The following is a 15,137-nucleotide window of genomic DNA, read 5'->3' as shown; positions in this document are numbered from 1 at the left end:
AGTGTGTGTTCTGAGTGTGTGTTCGGAGTGTGTGTTCTGAGTGTGTGTTCGGAGTGTGTGTTCAGAGTGTGTGTTCGGAGTGTGTGTTCGGAGTGTGTGTTCGGAGTGTGTGTTCTGAGTGTGTGTTCGGAGTGTGTGTTCAGAGTGTGTTGTTCTGAGTGTGTGTTCTGAGTGTGTGTTCTGAGTGTGTGTTCGGAGTGTGTGTTCAGAGTGTGTTGTTCTGAGTGTGTGTTCTGAGTGTGTTGTTCAGAGTGTGTGTTCTGAGTGTGTGTTCTGAGTGTGTGTTCTGAGTGTGTGTTCTGAGTGTGTGTTCGGAGTGTGTGTTCAGAGTGTGTTGTTCTGAGTGTGTGTTCTGAGTGTGTGTTCAGAGTGTGTGTTCTGAGTGTGTGTTCTGAGTGTGTGTTCTGAGTGTGTTGTTCTGAGTGTGTTGTTCAGAGTGTGTGTTCTGAGTGTGTGTTCTGAGTGTGTGTTCGGAGTGTGTGTTCAGAGTGTGTTGTTCTGAGTGTGTGTTCTGAGTGTGTGTTCGGAGTGTGTGTTCAGAGTGTGTTGTTCTGAGTGTGTGTTCTGAGTGTGTGTTCTGAGTGTGTGTTCGGAGTGTGTGTTCTGAGTGTGTGTTCGGAGTGTGTGTTCAGAGTGTGTGTTCAGAGTGTGTGTTCTGAGTGTGTTGTTCTGAGTGTGTTTTTCTGAGTGTGTTGTTCTGAGTGTGTTGTTCTGAGTGTGTGTTCGGAGTGTGTGTTCGGAGTGTGTGTTCTGAGTGTGTTGTTCTGAGTGTGTTTTTCTGAGTGTGTTGTTCTGAGTGTGTGTTCTGAGTGTGTGTTCTGAGTGTGTTGTTCAGAGTGTGTGTTCTGAGTGTGTGTTCTGAGTGTGTGTTCTGAGTGTGTGTTCTGAGTGTGTGTTCGGAGTGTGTGTTCAGAGTGTGTTGTTCTGAGTGTGTGTTCTGAGTGTGTGTTCAGAGTGTGTGTTCTGAGTGTGTGTTCTGAGTGTGTTGTTCTGAGTGTGTTGTTCAGAGTGTGTGTTCTGAGTGTGTGTTCTGAGTGTGTGTTCGGAGTGTGTTGTTCTGAGTGTGTTGTTCGGAGTGTGTTGTAAAGAGTGTGCGTTCGGAGTGTGTGTTCTGAGTGTGTTGTTCAGAGTGTGTTGTTCTGAGTGTGTTGTTCTGAGTGTGTTGTTCAGAGTGTGTTGTTCAGAGTGTGTGTTCGGAGTGTGTGTTCTGAGTGTGTTATTCAGAGTGTGTTGTTCTGAGTGTGTTGTTCGGAGTGTGTTGTTCGGAGTGTGTTGTTCGGAGTGTGTTGTTCAGAGTGTGTGTTCGGAGTGTGTGTTCGGAGTGTGTTATTCAGAGTGTGTTGTTCTGAGTGTGTGTTCTGAGTGTGTTGTTCGGAGTGTGTTGTTCGGAGTGTGTTGTTCGGAGTGTGTGTTCGGAGTGTGTGTCTGAGTGTGTTATTCAGAGTGTGTTGTTCGGAGTGTGTTGTTCGGAGTGTGTTGTTCGGAGTGTGTTGTTCAGAGTGTGTGTTCGGAGTGTGTGTTCGGAGTGTGTTGTTCGGAGTGTGTTGTTCGGAGTGTGTTGTTCTGAGTGTGTTGTTCTGAGTGTGTGTTCGGAGTGTGTTGTTCGGAGTGTGTGTTCTGAGTGTGTTGTTCTGAGTGTGTGTTCGGAGTGTGTTGTTCGGAGTGTGTTGTTCGGAGTGTGTTGTTCGGAGTGTGTTGTTCAGAGTGTGTGTTCGGAGTGTGTGTTCGGAGTGTGTGTTCTGAGTGTGTTATTCAGAGTGTGTGTTCTGAGTGTGTTGTTCGGAGTGTGTTGTTCTGAGTGTGTTGTTCAGAGTGTGTGTTCGGAGTGTGTGTTCTGAGTGTGTGTTCGGAGTGTGTGTTCTGAGTGTGTGTTCGGAGTGTGTGTTCTGAGTGTGTTGTTCTGAGTGTGTTTTTCTGAGTGTGTTGTTCGGAGTGTGTTGTTCTGAGTGTGTTGTTCGGAGTGTGTTGTTCTGAGTATGTTGTTCTGAGTGTGTGTTCTGAGTGTGTTGTTCTGAGTGTGTTGTTCGGAGTGTGTTGTAAAGAGTGTGCGTTCGGAGTATGTGTTCTGAGTGTGTTGTTCAGAGTGTGTTGTTCTGAGTGTGTTGTTCTGAGTGTGTTGTTCGGAGTGTGTTGTTCAGAGTGTGTGTTCGGAGTGTGTGTTCTGAGTGTGTTATTCAGAGTGTGTTGTTCTGAGTGTGTTGTTCGGAGTGTGTTGTTCGGAGTGTGTTGTTCTGGGTGTGTTGTTCGGAGTGTGTTGTTCGGAGTGTGTTGTTCGGAGTGTGTTGTTCGGAGTGTGTTGTTCAGAGTGTGTGTTCGGAGTGTGTTGTTCGGAGTGTGTTGTTCGGAGTGTGTTGTTCGGAGTGTGTTGTGTTGTTCTGAGTGTGTTGTTCTGAGTGTGTTGTTCTGAGTGTGTGTTCTGAGTGTGTGTTCTGAGTGTGTTGTTCGGAGTGTGTTGTTCGGAGTGTGTTGTTCGGAGTGTGTTTTCTGAGTGTGTGTTCTGAGTGTGTGTTCTGAGTGTGTGTTCTGAGTGTGTGTTCCGAGTGTGTGTTCCGAGTGTGTGTTCCGAGTGTGTGTTCCGAGTGTGTGTTCCGAGTGTGTTGTTCCGAGTGTGTTGTTCTGAGTGTGTTGTTCGGAGTGTGTGTTCTGAGTGTGTTGTTCGGAGTGTGTTGTTCGGAGTGTGTTGTTCGGAGTGTGTTTTCTGAGTGTGTGTTCAGAGTGTGTGTTCTGAGTGTGTGTTCTGAGTGTGTGTTCCGAGTGTGTGTTCCGAGTGTGTGTTCCGAGTGTGTGTTCCGAGTGTGTGTTCCGAGTGTGTGTTCCGAGTGTGTTGTTCCGAGTGTGTTGTTCCGAGTGTGTTGTTCCGAGTGTGTTGTTCTGAGTGTGTTGTTCGGAGTGTGTGTTCTGAGTGTGTTGTTCGGAGTGTGTTGTTCGGAGTGTGTTGTTCGGAGTGTGTTTTCTGAGTGTGTGTTCAGAGTGTGTGTTCTGAGTGTGTGTTCTGAGTGTGTGTTCCGAGTGTGTGTTCCGAGTGTGTGTTCCGAGTGTGTGTTCCGAGTGTGTGTTCCGAGTGTGTGTTCCGAGTGTGTTGTTCCGAGTGTGTTGTTCCGAGTGTGTTGTTCCGAGTGTGTTGTTTCGAGTGTGTGTTCTGAGTGTGTTGTTCAGAGTGTGTGTGTTCTGAGTGTGTTGTTCAGAGTGTGTTGTTCTGAGTGTGTTGTTCTGTACAGTTTCTATGGTAACGCAATTTCAAAGCGGTTTTCTCAGGATGAATTCTGAGTTCGTAAGCTTTCAAATGATACCTAACTTATGATAACTACTAAAGTATGTGATGTAATAAAAAAGGTGACAAAAAAAGATATTATATTTTAGAGGATAATATATATTTTATACATTTTAGAGGATAATATAAAAATTTTATTGACAAATACTAGATGTGTTTTATTATGAACTTTTAGCATGAAACCCAAGGTTTCAATTATTAAAAATGTGTGCGTCGACTTTTTGTGACAAAGGTCAGAACTCCTGTTATGATGTAGATTTTTTGAGGTGCACTCTTGTCATAAATTCATTTATTACTGTTTCTACACAATTTGTAATAAGAAACAGCACTAAAATATCTATTTAGGAGTCTTAGACCTTTCCAACGATCATCATTGTAATACAGTGAAGTAAACTTCAGTTAGTGTGTGTGAAGTGTACTTAAACTTCGCCTTGCCAGTTCGAGAGAAAAACAAACAGTTTTCCCATTACATCTCACATCCCTAAACCTTCCCTTTCCCTTAATCCGTATGGAAATATCAGCCCTCGACACGAAGAGCACTCAGGAAAGCCTTCAAGTGTAGGGGGGTTTAGTTTTTAATTTGTCAATGTACATGCAGAAGCCAAGGACGAGTTGAAAATAAATGAATTATATATTTTTTAAAAAACATGTCCCAAATGCAACGGCACATTTGAACTCTAAAGAGATTACGAGTTGGTAAATCCTGAACGAGAGAGTATTTCCTATTAGCGTATGTTTTTTATTCGGGGGTTTGTGAACGAGATGATTAAAAAACCTCAGGACGTATTTCGATTTCTTCCGGCTCTCGTCGTCTTTACTCTCATTCAGGGACGCACAAACTCCTTAAAGCAGAAGTGAACTATATAAACCCCGATGGAGAATCAGCTCTCTACTGGGAAAAAGCAGCATGTTTTACACAGCAAACAAAACACTTATTCACTCCATTCCCTGAAACACCTGAAGGTCAGTTCTACATTTACATTTATTCATTTAGCTGAAGCTTTTATCCAAAGCGACTTACAATTGCTATATATGTCAGAGGTCGCACGCCTCTGGAGCAACTAGGGGTTAAGTGTCTTACTCAGGGACACATTGGTGTCTCACAATGGATTCGAACCCGGGTCTCTCACACCAGAGCGATGTGTCTTATCCACTGCGCCATCAACACTATTGTATCCGGAAACGAATGTATCCGGATGTTTTTATATCGTGATGGACAGCGTTTCATAAAATATCACAGCAAGCAACACAAACACACTTTTCTAGCAAAACATTTGACAAAAAGAAACTGGTAACACTTTAAGGTAAGGGTACTTGAATTATCATAAATTCATGCATGAATTCTGCATTCATTCATGCATTAATATCTCTTGAATCATCAGGAACTAACACGAGTTCAACATTTTTCATTCGTGACTTCATGGATGAACAACACCTTAATTAAAACATTAACTAAGATGAGCACATCATGTCAAGTCAAGTCAAGTCATCCTCATTTATATAGCGCTTTTAACAATGTAGATTGTTTCAAAGCAGCTTTACAGAGATAAACATAATTTAAGGTAACAGAGATTGGTTTGGTTTTATAGTGGCTCTTGAAAAATGTTTTTTCCAGCTAAAGTTAGTTTGTCATTTGTCAATCATCATGAGTTATGACTTATTTCACATGATCATGATGTTTTCTTTGTTCACAGTTATGCCACCCTTAATAGCACATTGTTCATCAGTATTTCAAAGGACTAGTCACCACTTTAGTTGAGGGGCCACACACATGATGAAGTCCTTGATAGATAATGCTTAGTTAATGATGACTACTGTATTTGAACGTCAACAGAATTTGTGTGCTATGAGTTGCGATTGGTCTATTTTGGGGTCTGTCCAATACAGTAGTCATCATTAACTAAGCATTATCTACCAATGACTTCATCATGTGTGTGGCCCCTCAACTAAAGTGGTGACTAGGTCACTGACCTAGACAAAGAACAAAGAAAACATAATGATCATGTGTAATAAATCATAACTCATGATGATGTGCTCATCTTAGTTAATGTTTTAATTAAGGTGTTATTCATCCATGAAATCATGAAAGAAAAACGTTGAACTCATGTTAGTTCCTGATGATTCAAGAGATATTAATGCATGAATGAATGCAGAATTCATGCATGAATTTATGATAATTCATGATAATTCATGTACCCTTACCGTAAAGTGTTACCAAGAAACTTGTGAGGTTTGAAATGCTAAAACTTAATTGAAAAAAGTGTCCCTTTGTGTTTGTGAATGTGATAAAGTACACGTGCTTCATCATCGCACGCTTTTATGCATTTACTAATTAGACAGAGTGAGATTTAATCAGATGAAATATGTCAAATATATTCTGATTAACTGACAGGAATATAGTTTTATGGAGGAATGTTTGACTGATGTTGTGCTGGATGATTTGTCATTTCCAGGCCTAGATGGAATGGATTCACAACAATGGATTTAAATATGCAAAACTGCATTAAATGAAGATTAGAGTACTGCACTCTTATTGGCAGCTGAGAACATCATCATATTTCACACTCAAACACAGAAGGCAGATGATGTGTAGAAGTTTATGAATAGGGGTGTCACGATTCTCCAAATCCTCGATTCGATTACATTTTCGATTCTAAGGTCACGGTTAGATTCGATTCTTGATTTTTTTTTTAAGCACAGGTTGCTGTTGCTCCTAAAAAGCTGACATCAGTTCATCGCGATCTCACACATCTGTTATTATCAGTGAAGCTGACTGCACAATGAATCTTTCATAATATATAGCCTACACTTTGTTTGTTATAATTAGAGGATTTGCCAGCTTGCAGAATTCAGCACTGAACAAAAAGTCAGTTTTGAGCGGTGAGGAGAGTCTATCTTAAATGCTTCTGATTGGTCATTGCGTTCAAGAAATCAACACATATGTCTGTGATTGGCTAAATCGCTCAACACTGCAAACATGTTATAAATAGAATCTCTGGCCTGTAAATCGTGTCTATTTTGTTTTAGTTGTTCTTCTTGCTTTTCTGCAACAGATGAAAAAAATGTATTCGTTTTTATATGTTTTATCCATAGATATTTCTAGTTTGCGGGAGTCTGCGAATCGTTTTATTCTCCCGAACACACAGAGTGAGTGCATTACCGCCCGCGCTCGCACTCGGCCATCAAATCTAGTCCCGCGCCGCACTCTATTGCGTTGGGAGTGCACGTCTCTAGATCAAAGAATCGGCCCGAGGATAGAGACGGGAAATATCGGCTTGGGTCGGGCCAAGTTCGGGCTCGGGCATAGAATCCAAGTTAGAGGACTCACAGCGTTTCAACACGTGTGTTTTTTCCCCGCCGCCGTGATGAGTCGTTCATGAACGATCCGTTCATTGCCTCTGTCCCGCGACAAATCAACAAAAGACTCGGAAGGTCAAGTATTAATGTTCCCTGTAAATTACTTTTGACTGCATTATAATGATTTCTTAATTCAGAATATGATCAAGATTTCGTTGGATGTGTTCGGGAAATTTGCCTGTTAAAAGTATAACATTTAAAGCCCCGGAAATGACTAGAAAAAAGATTAGTTAATTTTGATGAACGAGATTGAACAATAGAGTCAGTAAAACGATCCGAACTTTCCATCACGGGCGCGACATGGGGGCGTGGCAGCATCGACGATTCCATTTTTTATTTCGATTTTTGACTTTGTGAATTAATTTCGATCGATTTCGATTTAAAATCGAAATCGTGACACCCTTATTTATGAATGACGACAGACGGTGACAGACACTTCGTTTGCTTTTGTTGGATGTGTTTCAGAGCTTGTTTTCGCTGATTGAACATCCTGAATCTGCATTAGAAGATATAGTAAAGTGTAATTTATTACTGTGATCAAATTTTTCAAAATCATTACTCCAGTCTTCAGTGTCACATGATCCTTCAGAAATCACTATAATATGATGCTTGACCCTCATCTTAATCTCAGGTCATTTTGACACGAAGCACATTTTGCTTTTTAATGAAAAACATTGAGGAGTTTTGTGATTGAAATTTTAAGAAGTAACAAATCCTTTTTTTTGACCAGCTCAGGAATGAATGGAATGTGAGGAATGCTTCAGTACACAAAAAAAACCCTATAAATGCTCAACATTCAAACTGAGAATGCTAAACCTTTACCAAAAAATGATTGTATAATGTCTACATGTGTATCTGAATGCACACTGAAGAAACTGAGTTTAGGACCCAGCGGAACAGCTCATGTACTCCATATAGAGATATAAGGCCATCTAGAGTCATGAAATATCATGTTATATATTTTTTTCCACAAGAGGTCTGCAAAGACACCCAATGTAAGATATTTTCAGCTGAATTAAAATGTTTATGCATGAAATTGTGAGTTATTTTCAATTTAAGTTGAAAGAATGTGAGGAACGTGCTTAAATTACTATTATTTATTATTTAGTGATCAAATCTAGTAATTTAAAGGTAAATGAAATAAAATTTACATTAAAAAAAGAAAAAGAAATATCAAAAGGAAATAAAATAAGCATTCTGAACAAAAAAAAACAAAAAGTATAATTTTAGGGCTTCGGGTCTTTTTGACCAGCGAAGGAAAGATGCGTTACAAAGTGCGAGGCGTTTATTAGGGCCTGAGCACCGATGGTGAGAGGACCCAATTGTTTTTGCTCCGTTTATTATTATTCCGCTTCTTCTTCTTCTCCTAAATGAATCGCTTTTTAGAGGGCCTAAACATGCTCGAAAACTCATGAAACTTTGCACACGCTTCAGAAGTGGTGGAAATGTACGTGTGATATGGTTTTCAAAATTGGGTGGGGCAAATTCTGTAAATTATTGCCCCCTCATTTTGCCCCGGCTCTACGTTTCACGTACAGGTATGAAATTTGGTACATACATGTACTGACCCAATACCTACAAAAAAGTCTCTTGGAGCATAGCCCTAAACGCAACAGGAAGTCAGCTATTTTGAACTTCCTCCTAGATTTTGTGCATTTTTCGTAATTTCCTGATGTTGTACTTTAACGAACTCCTCCTACAGTTTTGATCTGATCCTCTTCAAATTTGGTGAGTGTAATCTTAAGGCCTTTGCGACGTTAAAATTGCGAAGATCTTGAGTTTTCATCGAAGGGTGTGCCCTTGGCGGCCTGACAATGTACACCCAATTTCAGCCTTTTGGTGATTTGTGCATGACTATGTCATATAGTTCAATATTGCTTGCAGTTCCGATTGTTGCTAGGCAACCACAGACAGGCTGCAGTAACTCAGGCATACAATGTCCTGAACACATGACCATGCTAATATTAGATTATTGTAATAGCGCCACCTGCTGGTAGCAGGAAGTGTGGCAAATACAAATACTTTTTGTGTTTGTATTTTTTGTGTTACAACCACAGACAGCCTGCAGTAACTCAGGCATACAATGTCCGATCTGCCCCAAACTTCACATGTTCGATAAGAGTCCTGTCCTGAACACATAACCATGCTCATATTTGGTTATAGCAATAGCGCCACCTGCTGGTAGCAGGAAGTGTGCAAATACAAATCCTTTGACATAGTCCTCCTATAATTATTATCATTACATACTGCCCACCGTGCTCTGTTTTCCTAAAACCGCCGGGTGGTGGTGGCACGGATGCGAAATTTACATCTGATATGGGTTTCAGAATTGGGTGGGGCAAATGGGCAAAAAGTTGGGCAAACAAATATTTCGACTAATTGCCCCTGGCGCTACGTTTCACGTACGTGGACTAAATTCGATACATACATGTATTAACCCAATACCTACTAAAAACTATCTTGGAGCATAGCCCTAAACACAAGTTGAAGCGATGAACTTGGCAGGGTTCATCCAAACTTCACATGTTTGATAAGAGTCCTGTCCTGAACACATGACCATGCTCATATTTGGTTATAGCAATAGCGCCACCTGCTGGTAGCAGGAAGTGTGGCAAATACAAATATTTTGACATAGTCCTCCTATATTTATTATCATTACATACTGCCCACCATGTTTGGTCTTCCTAAAACCGCCGGGTGGCGGCGGCACGGGTGCATCGCTGCTTGCAGCTTTAATTATTATTATTGTTATCAATGTTGAAAACAGTTGTGCTGCTTCATACTTTTGTGGAAACATCAGAAGAGATGAATGGTGGTTGTTATAAACGATATAACATGTATAAAGGTGTTGTGAGTATAAGCTCACCTGTATCAAGCGTCTGTAGACGTGCGTGAAGAACCTGAAGCGAGAAATCTCGAGACACGGAGCCGATGCCGTCCGCCTGCAGGACACTCAACGCTTCGAGAGGAAACTCCAACAACATCCGGTCAGCGAGAATCACCACACACTCACCAGGATCTGGAGAACACACACACACATAAAGACGTTCAGCACTTTTATTTTAAAGACGACCTATTATGCCAAGTCAACAGGTTTTCCTGATTGAATGTTGATTATTTTCCTCATATTCTCCATTGTTGCGGCTCCTCTCTTCCCAGTCTGTCAGTAACGCTCTGTTTACTTCCTGTGTCTATGAAGCCCCTCCTTCTGAAAAGCACACTGTGCTCTGATTGGTCGGCTGGATCAGTGTGTTTTGATTAGTCGAGCGCTTCGAGTGTGTTTGGGAAATGTCCCCCCCCTTACCATAAACCGCCAGTTTAACACACTACTAACTAACTCAACAAGGCCCCGCCCCTATATTCTGCGTATTAATTATTATAATGAGGAATATTGTGACGTGTTTGTTCCCAGGAGAAACTCAAGACTACAATGGAGGCGTTTCAGGAGTTCAGAAACACTGACACTGATATAGAGAATAACTCTTTTTCATGCTCAAACAGCAACATTACACACTGAAGAAAGTTAAACATGTAAAATCGAGTTATAGGTCCTCTGAAGTTCCATAAATGATGCATAAGAAGATGGTTAAGTTAGCTTTAGTGTGCTTCACATTTTCTTTATTTATTGTGAGCTTGACATTGCATGTGGGGATTTTTTATTGGTGAATATTTTACACCTAAAGATGGACTCAGATCTCAAATCTGATCAATATTTCAGCCCTTAAAGCTCCTCAGATGTCATATCTGATCTCCATATCAAACATCTTCTTATGTGCACACATCAAATCAAACTCATGCCGATACGCTCTCTTGAGAAACACTTTCCGACAGTGTTAATAACAGCAGCTGAACACATGAGCGAAAAGCTAGTTGAGACATTTATCTCTTCTGCTCACCGAACGCTGCATTTATTTGATCAAAAATACAGTAAAAACAGTGAAATATGATTATAATGTAAAACAGCTGTTTTCTATGTGAATATATAGTAAAGTGTAATTCATTCCTGTGAATTTTCAGCATCACTACTCCAGTCTTCAGTGTCACATGATCCTTCAGAAATCACTATAATATGATGATTTGATGCTCAAGAAACATTTATGATTATTATCAGTGTTGAAAACGGTTAATACTAATGCTAATCTCCATCTAGAGGTGTTTTGTCTGTCCAGGGTGTCGTACCCGGCAGAGGTTTCTCAGTGGTTTTCTCCTCCTTGTCTTTGGCTCGGGCCGATGTGGAGAAGGACGGGGAACGAACACTGATAAGACAGAAGAGGAAATTAGAGAAAGATGAGGGCAGACCATCATATATGATATATTCACACGGGACACTAAACATGGAACAGAAATGAACAGAAGGCACATTTATAGGTACAATAACTCGTTATCAAAGTCAAATATGATTTTCCCGCCCCCAGATTCATGAGATTATGTGTGTGTGTGTGTGTGTGTTTTGTACCTAAAGCATGAAAAGTCAAACTGTGAGAGAACAGGGTGCAGGTATTTCTCCATTTCCTCAAGAAGTGCTTTAAAACACTCGTCCAGCTTTCCAGATTTCCCTTCCTTTATAAAGAGAGAAAAAAAACATTTTGATGTTCATTTTTTCATATTGAAAGATGGTTTTCATGTTTTGTTTCCTCATTAAAGCTCTCACGTGTGTGTGTGCGCTCAGATGTTTGAACTCTTCCAGGTGTTTGTGGAGCTTCAGTTGAGATGATCTCTGAACACAGACCTTGACCAGTCTAGAGCAGATCAGACCACCTACAGAATACACACACACACACACGCACGCACCGCACGCACACACACGCTTCAGCGCTCTCTAGTATCTACACCTCACCAAACCTGTGCAAAACACACTGCCTCATAATACAAACAGTTGCAGAAAGCATGCACATAAAAAAAAAAACACTAATTAAACCCACAACCAATATATATATATATATATACTAGCACTCAAAAGTTTGGGGTCAGAAGACTTTTTTTTTACAGAAATTGATACTTTTATTCATCAAGGATGCATTAAATTAATCAAAAGTGAAAGTAAAGACATTTATAATGTTACAAAAGATTCTATTTCAGATAAATGCTGTTAATTTGAACTTTCTATTCATAAAATAATCATGAAAATTAAAATGCATCACAGTTTCATATCAAACATCACAACTGTTTCTTGATCATCAAATCAGCATATTAGAGTGATTTTTGAAGGATCATGTGATCTCATTTTATTCATGCAAAATTGAATTTATTAACCTTTATTTTATTTTAAACCTTTATTTATTAACCTAACATTTTATTATTAGTAGTAATATTATTGGTTACACTTTGAAGGTGCTCTTGTTACAGTGTAATTATATAAATAAGTACCGAGTAATATTAATAAACAACATGAACTTTCTATATAATCAGGCTAAGGGTTTGGTTTCGGGTTCAGTTGCTTGTAATTGTGCATAACTTACTTTTATAACTACAGTAAGTACATGTAAGATATGCAACAGGGACACTGTAAAAATATTACTCATGAACTAAGTCTGTGTCTGCAATGAAAAGGGGGAAAATGTAAAAAAATAAAGAAGAGAGTAAAGGTGAGTTGGACGGTTACCTGTCGCACTCTTTCCTTTCTGAGTCTCTGTGGCGTTAACCTTCTCATAGAACCCGCCGTACAGCACAGACCTACACGATTACAGATACCACGCCAGTTAATAGAAGACTGAGAAGAACACAGCAGTGTAAAATGCAATAGAATTAAGCAATAGAGTAAAATACAATAGAGCAGAGTAGAACAGATAATAGAATAGAATAATGTAAAACAGAACAGAGGGGGACAATAGAATAGAATAGAATAAATTATAATAGAATACAGTAAAACAGAGGGGCAGAATAGAATAGAATAGAATACATTAGAATAGACTACAGTAAAACAGAACAGAGGGGCACAATAGAATAGAATAAAATAAAGTTAAACAGAACAGAGGGTCACAATAGTATAGAATAGAATAAATTAGAATAGAATACAGTAAAACAGAACAGAGGGGCACAATAGAATAGAATAGAATTAATTAGAATAGAATACAGTAAAACAGAACAGAGGGGCACAATAGAATAGAATAGAATTAATTAGAATAGAAAATAATGTAGAGCATGGTGTTTGATTTGGTTTGTAATGTGACACTATAGTCTTCTGTAGAGCTGCTTTACAGCTGGAAATGAATATGTTTCATATTTAATGAGGTTCGCATCGTTGGTTGAAGCTGCTTTGAAACAGTTTGTAAAGCATAAATCTAAACGCACATTTCCATAATAGAATCTGTCCTCCCACCTGTCCTCTGAGTGCTGGAGCAGCAGGATCCTGAAGTTGGGAGGCATTTCTCCCAGAATCCTCAGGTGGTTTGGGTTTATGGTCAGGTGACTGAAGGCCTGAAAGAGTGATGAGAACCATGAAGTGTGAATCACAGTCTAAACTCAAATACTTCTACTCAATTCATCTCTTCTAGTCTGAATGTTTCTCAGGATGAATCGCTTCTGATTGAATGAGTTTCGTCATCTGTAATCATAAAGTGTAAGTCTGCTAAAATAATAAATGTAAATGAATATGAGCAGCCTAAAGGAGTATAAAGCAGCGACACACTAGACGTACTGTATCAGCATTTGGAAATATTGCAGAACTTGAAATAAATAATAACAAATGAAAACATACTATCATCCACTTCAGTTCCCTTACTATATACAGCGAGAAATATAATAGATCTAATGGGACATTTAATAAAATACTGTTAAATGTGCCGTTTTAAATGTGAAGAAGAACAAGTCATCTTATAATATACAGTGAAAAAACACTAATTGACATTAAGAGAATTCTCTATGCATTCGACAGCTCACATTTGATTGTTTTTTTGGTTGCACTTTATTTTACAGTATGTGCACTTATAGGCATACTTACCCAAGTACTGGGTAAAATATGGTTTAATATAAGGTAATTACATGGGTTAAGGTTAAGTTTATGGTAGTTATAACACAGTTATTGTAAATACTATTATAAGCACATGGGAACTGGACTGTAAACAAAGTGCTACATTTCTTTCATCGAAATAACAGTCTTATCAGTTATTAGGATTTTATGTTCCATCTAAATGTTTATTGCATGACTTTAGTATGATGTGTGTTTTGTATGTGTGTGTATAACGCTGTACAGTATTTACATCAGCTTAAGGAAAATCTACTTGTAATGAACTTTGATTCATCATGTGGGTCTTATTAATGTTGTTGGCAGTACATTGCACAAGTAAAAAAAAAAGATTTTACAAATAAGTTTATTAATTTAAGTAATCTGTAAAACTTAAAATGTTGCTACCGTATTATCTTCAGTAAAGTTCTGGCAACCACAGCTGCTGTTTTTACTGTAAATTTCACTTTTTTTACATTGTAAACTTGAAATACACAGCCAAAAATTATATGCATATACACAAACATGACATGCATATACACAAAAATGGACAGGCATATGCACAAAATGACATACACATGCACAAAAATGTCATGCATATACACAAACATGACATGCATATACACAAAATGGACATGCATATGCACAAAATGACATGCATATCCACAAAAATGACATGAATATGCACAAAAAGACATACATATACACAAAAATGAAATGCATAAAAAACAAAATGACATGCATATGCACAAAATGACATGCATATACACAAAAATGAAATGCATAAACACAAAATGACATGCACAAACACAAAAATGAAATGCATATACACAAAATGACATGCATACTATGCTCAAGGACCACATGCAGTGTGAACTGGCCATGACAGGGTGAGTGCATGAACATGAACAGGCTGTCAGTGAGTACCTTAGAGAGACGGCCGAGCTCTCGACTCACTGCTGTCAGCACACCGTCGGGTCTGTGACCCTGTGAAGAGAGCAGCTTCTCCCGCAGGCTCATCAGCGCACACACCTGAGACTCACTGACACCGGAGCAGATCGAGAGCAGGACAGAGCACATCTCGGCACAGCACACACCACTCTGAGATCAGATCAATATTCATCAGCACACACATCTCATGTGTACATGCAGGTCACACAAACACTAAAGCATTCAAATGACTGCTAATTTCTGCTAAGAAAGAAAGAGAGTCACAGGTGTTTGAGTGAGTTATGAACACACACCTGCAGTAGAGAGAGGAACTGTCCGCTGGCGCCGAGGTCAAACTGACCGTGACACTCCAGCAGATCTGAGCACACGTGAGGAAGAAGATGAGGAAGGTTGTGATGAAGACTCAGACTCACAGACTGACTGAGAGTTTCACTGGCCTGAGCCAACAGCCGCTGCGCTGCCCTCCGCTCGCTCTGATAACACACACACACACACACACACTTTTTAATATTGCAAACTTGAACTACACAGCAAAACAGCAAACTTGAACTACACTACCAAAATGACATGTATATGCACAAAAATGACATGCATATGTGTGAGTGTGTGTGTGTG

General features: G+C 39.4%; 1 protein-coding gene across 1 annotated transcript in view; it reads right to left on the bottom strand.

Moving 5' to 3' along the window:
* cfap46 (cilia and flagella associated protein 46) overlaps positions 1-15,137 on the bottom strand; it is a 146,466-nt gene that overhangs the window by 20,972 nt on the left and 110,357 nt on the right. Inside the window, exons 43-50 of the mRNA XM_077247212.1 lie at positions 14,816-14,995; positions 14,499-14,672; positions 12,948-13,045; positions 12,231-12,301; positions 11,280-11,386; positions 11,085-11,188; positions 10,808-10,884; positions 9,495-9,647 (exon numbers count right to left, since the gene is read on the bottom strand). Coding sequence (XP_077103327.1) covers positions 9,495-9,647; positions 10,808-10,884; positions 11,085-11,188; positions 11,280-11,386; positions 12,231-12,301; positions 12,948-13,045; positions 14,499-14,672; positions 14,816-14,995 — 964 coding nt within the window. The remainder of the gene's footprint in view (positions 1-9,494; positions 9,648-10,807; positions 10,885-11,084; positions 11,189-11,279; positions 11,387-12,230; positions 12,302-12,947; positions 13,046-14,498; positions 14,673-14,815; positions 14,996-15,137) is intronic.

The sequence above is a fragment of the Siphateles boraxobius genome, unplaced genomic scaffold (genome assembly GCF_051911475.1).
Source record: "Siphateles boraxobius isolate OS27281-9 unplaced genomic scaffold, OSU_SipBor_1 108, whole genome shotgun sequence".
Lineage (NCBI taxonomy): Eukaryota > Metazoa > Chordata > Actinopteri > Cypriniformes > Leuciscidae > Siphateles > Siphateles boraxobius.
This window is presented reverse-complemented; position numbering and strand designations above follow the sequence as displayed.